The sequence below is a fragment of the Lottia gigantea genome (genome assembly GCF_000327385.1).
Source record: "Lottia gigantea unplaced genomic scaffold LOTGIsca_268, whole genome shotgun sequence".
Lineage (NCBI taxonomy): Eukaryota > Metazoa > Mollusca > Gastropoda > Lottiidae > Lottia > Lottia gigantea.
The window spans coordinates 39,893-51,413 of NW_008708839.1; the positions used below are offsets into that span (position 1 = coordinate 39,893).

Genomic DNA, 11,521 nt, shown 5'->3' on the forward strand with positions numbered 1-11,521 from the left:
TCATATTTATTATAATATCCCCGACCTGGATACTATATTCACTATTATTGTATTCCCGACCTGGATACTATATTAACTATAATATTCCCGACCTGGATACTATATTAACTTCTATTGTATTCCCGACCTGGATACTATATTAACTATTATTGTATTCCCGACCTGGATACTATATTTACTATTATTGTATTCCCGACCTGGATACTATATTAACTTCTATTGTATTCCCGACCTGGATACTATATTAACTATTATTGTATTCCCGACCTGGATACTGTATTTACTATTATTGTATTCCCGACCTGGTTACTATATTCACTATTATTGTATTCCCGACCTGGATACTATATTCACTATTATTGTATTCCCGACCTGCATACTGTTTTAACTATTATTGTATTCCCGACCTGGATACTATATGAACTATAATATTCCCGACCTGGATACCATATTAACTATAATATTCCCGACCTGGATACTATATTCACTATTATTGTATTCCCGACCTGGATACTATATTAACTATAATATTCCCGACCTGGATACTATATTAACTTCTATTGTATTCCCGACCTGGATACTATATTAACCATTATTGTATTCCCGACCTGGATACTATATTTACTATTATTGTATTCCCGACCTGGATACTATATTAACTTCTATTGTATTCCCGACCTGGATACTATATTAACTATTATTGTATTCCCGACCTGGATACTGTATTTACTATTATTGTATTCCCGACCTGGTTACTATATTCACTATTATTGTATTCCCGACCTGGATACTATATTCACTATTATTGTATTCCCGACCTGCATACTGTTTTAACTATTATTGTATTCCCGACCTGGATACTATATTAACTATAATATTTCCGACCTGGATACCATATTAACTATAATATTCCCGACCTGGATACTATATTCACTATTATTGTATTCCCGACCTGGATACTATATTAACTATAATATTCCCGACCTGGATACTATATTAACTTCTATTGTATTCCCGACCTGGATACTATATTAACTATTATTGTATTCCCGACCTCCATACTGTATTAACTATTATTGTATTCCCGACCTGGATACTATATTAACTATAATATTCCCGACCTGGATACAATATTAACTATAATTATTCCCGACCTGGATACTATATTAACTATTATTGTATTCCCGACCTGGATACTATATTAACTATAGTATTCCCGACCTGGATACTATATTAACTATTATTATATTCCCGACCTGTATACTATATTAACTATTATTATATTCCCGACCTGGATACTATATTAACTATTGTTGTATTCCCGACCTGGATACTATATTAACTATTATTGTATTCCCGACCTGGATAATATATTAACTGTTATTATATTCCCGACTGGATACTATATTAACTATTATTATGTATTCCGTACATTATTTTAATCATTGTTTCCCCACAAAAATAGGTGACGCTTTCTTGCTTACTTGAAGGTCCAGAGTTTTTCAACACGGTTTCCCCCTGTCAGTGATGCACGTAAGAGGGGCTGACATGGAAAAATCGTCTAGTCGTCCCGTGTGCTACAGGCTATGCACGTTAAAGATCCCTCGACAGTTGGAAATCGAAAAAGAGCAGGCTAATGCCCATACAAAATTTCCCTCATTGCACCCTGTATGGCGTTGCCCGTCTTTATTAGCCCACGTGGTGCAGAAACGTAGGACGTAAAACTCCATTCACTTTATTTTATTTCCCCACAAAAATACACATAAGTGTATACAAAATATACCGTTATTCAACTGTCTTATCAGTGTCTCTGAATCACCAGCCAGAGAAGCCCTGCGTATTTGTTTTGACAATACATCAGTCCAGTATATTCTTGAGTCTTTCGAGTCAAAATCTATAGCAATTGGATTGTTATGGTTGGTTATAGGTAGAGTCAGGTAACCTCTACTGGATAAATCCAATCTAATTATAGCTTTCTCTTGAGAATCAGTCACAATCAAAAAGTTGTTTGGTGCAACCTCTGAAATGGTGAATAAAAACTAATTACTAAGCAAATCTCTGTTCACAATTGAATTACGTACTGAAATTGGTGCATACCGGATTTTGTTCTAGAGAAATTGCAAATAAACGTTTCTTTCTTGCAGGCACGGAAATTATTATATTATGGAGATTTTTATCTCTAGGAAATTAGGAAACATATTATGAAGGCAATAAGAAACTTTTTAAAAGTGAAATTAAATATATATACTAGAGCCAAACGTGGGACTTTGCAAAAGTAGCAATTTGCTAAAGACCCTGAAAAATTCAACCTTCGACGATAACTAGGTCAAGTGCAAGAACAGTCTAAAGTTGGGAAATTTTCATTTTTTAGAAGATTCTAATACCGGAAGTAGACGCCAGACCTCACAAATGCAAGTATCAGTAGATAGCCAAGGTCAATGACCTTTGATCTCGTAAAGGAGCAGGTCTAAAAAGGTCAAGATCACGATATATAAGTCATCAAAATTTCAAACGCATACGTCTATAAAGCCGGAAATTGACTTAAGACAGCAAATATAAAAGTATAAATAGATAGCCAGTGCCAATGACGTTTGATCCTACAAAAGTCAAGGTCAACAAAAGTCAAGGTCAAAAATTGGAAATAGTGAATTTCCAAAACCTGTTCCTTTTTTTTAACTATGAAGCTGAATCAACCGAACATCTAAGACAAAGTGGCTCAAAACATGAGGTAATTGTATGCAAAGTTCCATTTTGAACAAATGTATCCTATGCGAGTTATGCCTCTGGCCAAAAATGTCAATAATGAGTAAATTACCTCTTTTTTTTGACATAAGTAAATTGATATTCAAAATGTTATGTTGTCTTCCAAATTTAAAGCTTCTACATCATACAGGTCAAAAGATATAGGTCAATAAAAATCATCAAAGGTCAAAATCGAAAATTGAAAATATGGAAATTCTAAAACCCGTTCCGTTAAAGCTAAAACAACTGAGCTGTTAACTCAAACTGGCCAAAAGGATGTGGTAATTGTGTGCAAAGTCCCTTTTTATACAAACGTATCCTATGCGAGTTATGCCCCTGTCCCTAAATGTTAACAATTCGTAATTCAACCCGGATGTGCCACGTTCACATCATTTTTTTGTCATAGGTGAATTCATATTCAAAGTGTCTAGTTGTATTTCAAATTTCAAGGTTCTACATCAAATAGGTCTTAAGATATACATACACCAAGCTCAAAGAGACACAAATATTGTAAAGAAAAAATTGAAAAAATCACGAATTTCAAATTTGCTTTAAAAAAAACGATTGTTATATATCTATGTAAAGTGCATGAGAAGCCCATTAGGAAACCGAAAAAATTAACCCTCTAGGTTAATTAGGTCACGTGCTAGAACAGTCCAAAGTTCCGAATTTGACTTTTTTCGGACAGCTATAAAACCGAAAATACATGTCGGAGGTCAAAATATCAAATGATAGCCAATGTCAATTACCTTTGACCTTATAAAGGTCAAGGTCATCAAAGGTCAAGATCACGAGATATGACCCGGAAAATTCAACCGGAAGATGCAAAAAAGCAAAATCGAGAATCGAAAAACAGCTTCATAGTATTTGACACCAAAATCAATTAAATCGGATAAGCTGTTATGTCTGAATAAAAATCGAATCATTTCAGAAAAATCAAAATAGCGGCCAAAGTTCCATGTCTGGTTCGGATTTTTTTTTTCTTCGTTTTTTTGTCATAACTTTGTCTACCTATCAGCATAAATCTTTTTGACCTAAACAAATTAAACCGGAAGTTATTAAACCGGAAGTGGAGATCGATTTTCTGTTTAAACCGGAAGTGAAGTTCAAAATTCGACTGTACCATTTTTTAGTTTATTGAACTGTCTTTGCTCAATTTTTTTCAGATTAATCAAACAATAGGCAAAAAAATTGAAAAATGCAAAATTTGGCATAAAAATGTCTGCGACAAATTTTCGAATTTTGAAATTTATAAAGTGCTATTCTTTCAGATTTCGCCAGTAGATTCCAAAAATGCAAACTCAAAGAAAATCGACGAAAAAAATTCTAGAGCCGATTATCTATTCTTGCACATATTGAACTGTGACACTTCCGGTTTTGCAAGAAAAGATCCAAAATATATTTATGCACATCGTCGCCTATATCTAAGGTTTGTGAATGTTGAATGGGCGCTGCATCTATTGTAGTCTAGGCTCAGGAAGGTGTGTAAAAATCGAAAAAAAAAAAATAGAACTGTTCTAATAACAGTACTGATGCAGGGCGGGTTACGACATTCGGGTACATACGAAGTTGGTCTATTGCAATTACATTGAAGTAAATACTTTTCTGCATCTCTAAATGTAAATATCAAAAAGTGCTTTTTAAAGTATTTTGAATAGAAATAAAAGAATGTGTGTCAATTAATTAAGACCAAGTCTAATGAAATCCGGATAAGAAATTGAAAATTTGGTAATGCGCATGCGCACAACAAACATTTGATATTTCCATCGAATTTATAATTGGATTATACACATACTTAGCAAGTTTGATTAAATTTGGATAAGAAATAAGAAAGTTGGTAATGCGCATGCGCACAACAAAAATTCAATATTTTCATCAAATTTAGAATTGGATTATACACATACATACCAAGTTTGGTGAAATTCGGATAAGAAATAAGAAAGTTAGTAATGCGCATGCGCACACCAAAAACTCAACAATTCCACCAAGTTTAAAATTTGATTAGACACATACATAACCAGTTTGATGCAAATCACAAATCGAATATACAAATATATACCAACTTTGAAGATATTCCGGTCAATTAAGCCGTGGGCGTGGTTCAAGTGTGCTTCAGTAAACTCAATTTGCAGAATGACACCTTTTAATCCACCCCAGAACGTCATCATATGCGAAAACTTGACATAGTGCATTTCTGATAGAAATTGGGGAGAATGGTACTTTAACGGACATATCAAACTCAGGAATTATATCTATACTGACATCTCATTAACCAACTTAAATTTGATACCACAATGTTAAACGAATAGAATTTTTACATAGACATGTTACATAGACATGTTGTATATCACTGGAAAGCTCAGAATCTCAGCATTATGAAATCTAAAGAATTATTGCTATATCTCTATTAGGCTACGAGATATGGCACTGCAAAGGTTTAAAATGGACCATTTTACACGCCTATATAATCTAAAATAGTTGTCTGACCCCAAAGGTCAAAAGGTCATCATATATTCAAGGTCACAAATTATCGTCATAGTAAATATGAAGGTCACCAAAGGTCAAGGTCATGAGATATAAGCCTTCAAACTTTTCTCCACAAGTTTTAGATTAACGTTATTTCTATCATGTGACATCGATATTGTTCAAATCGGATAATAAATAGCTCCAAAATAGCAAGTTTTGCATAATGAGGCAAACCAAGATGGCGACCTATATGTTACTTCCGGTACGAATTTTTTTAGTTCTAACACTTTGTATTAGTGACACTAAGCTTATTATGTCATTTCTGACATAACTCAATTTAACCGGAAGTGATGCCATCGGGAGTAATAACATCGAAACCGGAAGTGATGAACATTATTTGACTATGCAGAATTATTTGCCCATACCGACGGTCTACGCCATATAAATTTCAAATCGATCCGTCAAAAAGCAACCGAAATAGCATTTTTCGATTAATTTCGACAAAAAAAAGTATCAAACGAATTTTAGAAAATCGAATATTTTCAATGCTATGATATGTCCTTTGTACTAAGAATTACAATAAAGGAAACCCGAGCAAAATCGAACGATAAATATACGCCCTATACCGTCCATTTCCGGTTTTTTGCTATCTCACTTCCGGTTGCGCAGAACATTTTTGTTTTACATTTAATTCGTGAATAGCCACGAGTTAGAAAACGTCATGAAGTCCGTTTTGTCGTTCCTATTTCAGGCTCCGAGAAATAAGCTCCCTAGCTTAGTTAAGTTAGGTTGTGCTCACGGATTATACGCCTTTCAAGACCGCGCATACCGTGTCAAACCGTAGCAGAACTGATTTAAACAATATTTTATTTCTATATTAAATAATTTTTTTTACAGAAAATAAGTAAACTAATTTGATAATAAATAACAATTAATTATGTATATGAATGAAAACGTGAAAAAGTGCATAGGTGTCCACACCAGACAGGGGTCGTCATCCCCAAGAATTCCGTCCGCCCACGAAGCTGCAGACAGAGATAGTCGGGCTTATCAATTGGAGACAGTGTTAATGTTATGGGTAATTGACTAAACTAGAAATGGACTTGACGGAGGAAGACATAAGTTGGTCACGACGGTTGAAATTAATAATTTGAAAATCAAACAGTAATTTTCTATGGATCTGAGGACAAAATTGATATACAAGAGCTATTACTCAGACAAATTGTACTTGGTAGGTGTACATGCTGAGACAATGCTAGGTAAGTATGGTCTGTATTTGGGGTAAGTATACAAAATCAGCACCTACAGGGTTAAAAAGATCAGCAAGTAAGGTAAGTATACCAGATCCACTATTAGAATAGGTAAGAAAGATATCCGTATATATAGTCAGTAAGAAAAAACCACAGAACAAAAACAAGGGTATGGTACACAAGAACAACTGGGGTAAGTATACAAGTTCAAACAACTTGAGGAAGTATATAAGATCAATACTAAGTTAGTATACAAGATCAGCAACTGGGGTAAGTAAGAGATATTCACAAGTATGGTATATATTTACATCTATGGTATATATGCATATCAATAACTAGGGTAGATATACAGAATCAGTAACTAGGATATTGGGGATGTCTCCTATGTACCCTGGATAGTGCTTGCATACTGTAGTTGTTGATCTTTGTTACTTACCCCTGCTACTGGTCCTGTCTACCTATCCTAGATGTTTCCTATTTGCTGATCTCATACACTTACAGCAGTGGTGGATCTTGTATTCTTTATGGTGAGTATATAAGATCAGCAGGACAGCATCTAGGGCAAGTAAACAAGATCAGCAATTGGATTATTTATAGAAGATCAGCATCTAGGGCAAGTATACAAGATCAGCAATTAATGTATGTATACTTCAAGGTTACTAGTAGGTAAGTACTAGTAGGTATACAAGATCAACAGCGGAATTAGTAAGAGATATTCACAAATGTGATATATATATATATACATATATGGTTGAGGTTAGGTAGCAAAGACCAAAATTTTAAAATATCACTTATAAGGGCAACTAAGATATGGTTAAATAGCGAATCTATTTGATAGTCATATAAAATCATGTACTGTTTGGAATATATGTGCATTTTCAACTTCACTGCGGTGATTTGAACCATGCAATAGAGTTTTTCCATCTAGATGCTGATGTGGTAGTGATAGTAATGTATCTCTTCTCTGGGCCTGATATTTCGGACAGAATAGCATAAAATGTCTCAAGTCTTCAATGGGATGTCCACAGGTACAGGATGCGAAGTCACCAACGTGTCTTAAGAACTTGTGTTGAGGTCACCCATTCTATTTCGGAGTCTGCAGTGCACTATTTGGGCCGATCTTTCGCCAAGGAAATAATACGATGGTGGAGACGCAATGGATTTTATCAGTAGTTTGAATTCTTTTATACTACATAATGAAGATATGTTTTCGGGTAATGCGTTCCAATCACGGATAGCGGGTGGTAAGAATGAATCAGAGTAGAGTTTAGACCTAGTAAAAAGTGTTCGTAGCTTGTGACCATGACGTGTATTGTAGTCATAAGAACATCCCATATGATCAACGTTCCGTAATGCTCTACCGATATACGCAAAATAATGTCGGATAAGCGAGAGTGTCGGAGTACTCAACGCATTCTACAGACGGTACCTTTCTAATACTAAGACAATAATAAAAAACAATTCAGTTGTATACGTTACTATTGATATTATGTCGGCAAACTTTTTTAAAAATTCTTCTTTACGTTTTAAAATGCTGCTTATTGTTGTTCGACGTAAACCAAATTTCATAGCTAAATATTACTGCGAAGAGCGCGGCACTTGTTCATAATATCCAATAATTTGCTGTTTCATATACAGAGATATCCACATCAGTACGGGCACGCTTCGAAGGACGAAAATTGTTTACTCAAGAATTTTGAAAAAAACGCGTAACAAAGAATGGCCAAGTTGCATATTTCTGTTCTATACGGTATAATGAATAATACGAGTACCAATGCCATTTGATCTAAAAGCAATGACCTTGATCTTGAAGCGAAGTCATTGGCGGTGATCAATCAGCAGAATTTAGTTCACCGATCTTTTGTTTTTATGTGATTTGATCCGGAATAAGATGAGTAGATGTCGGATTATACAGTCAATCTGTTACCGTTTTAACCAAATGTCTTGTTACCGTTTTAACCTAAATATCTTAATAACGTTTTGACAGATCTGTTACCGTTTTGACTATTAAATTTTTTTACCGTTTTGACAGGTTACCGTTTTAACAGGTATTCTGCAATATAACCTCACATGTAATGCATGTAGGATCGTTCCAACTTTTATGAGACACGGTGTGATTACGAGTTGACGGGAAAAGAACTGTTTGATTCATTGCCTTTGGTTGTGATTATATGTGTCAAAATGTGTTCATTAACACAATATTGATTTTGATGAAACTTACTATGATCCCGAACGATCTGAATATGACGATATTTAAACAAACAGTTTTCGAAAAATTGTCAAATACCTTGACTTAGTAAAAGACACCTCAAAACGGTTTTGGAGTTATTGCCCTTAACGTTCGACAACTTTTTTTTTATGGAATTTGATTTGATCATAATAATAATGAAAAAATCTTTAAAAACAATGGCGAAAAATTTGGTCTAAGGCCTCTTTACAAATTTGCCCTGTAAAATAAGATAACACAACATAATAAATAACATAATGGTATGGACATAATTTGTGAGACCAATTTATTATCTATTTTAAGAAAATTGAATTCATGACACTAGAAAACACTTCCTTGTAACAGTATGTCAGTAAACAGCTAAATACATGGTTAGTTCTCAGATTCCATTTCTTCTGATTTAACCAATCATAAGTATAATGAAATAAGAAACCGAAACTAAAAAAAAACCCCACAAAAACATTGAATAACTAGGCAATTATTGGACCACCTTACACAAACGTCAAATAAAGCAATGATATGGTTCTTACCAATATTACAATGGGGTCCTTGCCATCCATTAAGACACCCACTAGGACAAACTCCATCATCTGAGCATCCAACATTGTGTAAACAATAGCAGAAATTCGAACAATCTGATCCATATGTACCAACATTACATTCTGTAATAAAAGAACTAACTTGAATAAAAACCATAATGTTATCAAACATCGCCATCCTCAAGATTACAGCATAACTATCAAACAAACAAAAAATCACGAATTAATTGCACATAGATAAACTGTTCGTCGGTGTCAATCAGTAAACTAGCGTATGTTTTTTGTTTCTTTTTACCAGTAATTCTTTAAAACTTACGTTTTTGACATGAAGGTCCAGAATATTTCTCTGAACAACCATTAATACAACTTCCAGTTATTTTCTCACACTGTTCATCATTTACACAGTGGCAGTCATAGAAATCATCTACACCGAAGTAAGCACCTGCAAGGACAAAGTTTAAACTAATATGAGTAGGGTCACTTTAGATGGTGATGGGTTTTGTAAACTGTGTTTAATTTACTGCTAATGATTGTGACGACAATCTTGCAATTGAGCTCAGTTCATTTAGATATAACTATATCTAAATTGTATTAAGTTGTTCTACCGGACACCAGCAAAACTATCATTGCAACTTGGTTTAATTGACATAATGTCGATTTATTTATAGTTCCCGTAAACCGCCAGTGTGGTGTTTATTTCATGGATTATATTTTTATATTGGTTTCCCGTAATTTGTGCGTGTGGGTATTTTCCAATCAATCTTAGAACATTTAACGATACTGAATTTAATTTCCTTTACTTCTTCTTCATTTACTGATATTTTTTTTTGATATCGAAATGTCAATTTTTTTTTTTTTTCGATTTTAACACACCTTCCTGAGCTTAGACTACAATAGTTGCAGCAACCATTCAACATTCACGAACCTTAGATATAGGCGACGATGTGCATAAATATATTTTGGATCTTTTTTGCAAAACCGGAAGTGCCACAGTTCAATATGTGCAAGAATAGATAATCGGCTCTAGAAGTCGTATTTTTCGGTCGATTTTCTTTGGGTTTGCATTTTTGGAATCTACTGTTAAAATCTGAAAGAATACCAGTTCCAAAATTTCAAAATTCGTAAATTTGTCGCAGACATTTTTTTTGCCAAATTTTGCATTTTTTTCATTTTTTTTGCTTTTTTTTGTCTGATTAATCTGAAAAAATTTGAGCAAAGACAGTTTAAGAATGTAAACAAAATGGTACAGTCAAATTTTCAATTTCACTTCCGGTTTAAACAGGAAAACGATGTTCACTTCCGGTTGAATATCTTTCGGTGTAATTTGTATAGGACAAAAAATTTTATGCTGATAGGTAGACAAAGTTATGACAAAAAAACGAAGAAAAAAAAAATCCGGAACAGACGTGAAACTTTGGCCGCCATTTTGGTTTTTCTGAAATGATTCGATTTTTATTCAGACATAATGGCCCATCCGATTTAAATGATTTTGGTGTCAAATGAAAGAAGTTAAAAAAAAATGACATTAGGAAGCCGTTTTTCGATTCTCGACTTTGCTTTTTTGCAACATCCGGTTGAATTTTTTCAAAGTTTGAAGGGTCATATCTCGTGATCTTAATTTTGATGACCTTGACCTTCATAAGGTCAAAGGTCATTGACCTTAGCTATCAGTTAATACTTTGACATTTGACCTCCGACATGTACTTCCGGTTTTATAGCTGTCCGAAAACAGCCAAATTCGCAACTTTGGACTGCTCTAGCACGTGACCTAATTAACCTAGAGGGTTAATTTTTTCGGATTCTTAATGTGCTTTTCATGCTCTTTCAAGTGATTTATAACAATCGTTTTTTAAAGCAAAATTGAAATTCGTGAATTTTTCGAATTTGAGTTTTTTTTTACAATATTTCTGTTTCTTTGACCTTGGTGTGTATATATCTTATGACCTATTTTATGTAGAACATTGAAACTTGGAACACAACAAGACAATTTAAATATATATTTACCTATGACAAAAAAGTTGAGGTGGGCGTGGCACATCCGGGTTGAATTACTAATTGTTTACATTTTGGGAAAGGGGCATAACTCGCATAGGATACATTTGTTCAAAAAGGAACTTTGCACACAATTACCTCATGATTTTGGCCAGTTTGTGTTAATAGGTCAACTGTTTCAGCTTTATAGTTCCAAAAAAGGAACGGGTTTTGAAATTTCCATATTTTCAATTTTCTATTTTGACCTTTATTGACTCTTGTTGACCTATATCTTTTGACCTGTATGATGTAGAAGCTTTAAATTT

The 11,521-nt window shown here is 33.9% G+C and overlaps 1 protein-coding gene across 1 annotated transcript; it reads right to left on the reverse strand.

Moving 5' to 3' along the window:
• Positions 1-8,855: 8,855 nt before the first annotated feature.
• On the reverse strand, positions 8,856-10,649 carry LOTGIDRAFT_175322 (hypothetical protein; the record flags this gene model as incomplete). The annotated part of the gene is made up of 4 exons (XM_009056179.1): positions 8,856-8,905; positions 9,216-9,347; positions 9,541-9,666; positions 10,631-10,649. The coding sequence occupies 4 exons, from the start codon at positions 10,647-10,649 to the stop codon at positions 8,856-8,858; spliced, it is 327 nt and encodes a 108-aa protein (XP_009054427.1).
• Positions 10,650-11,521: the final 872 nt, after the last annotated feature.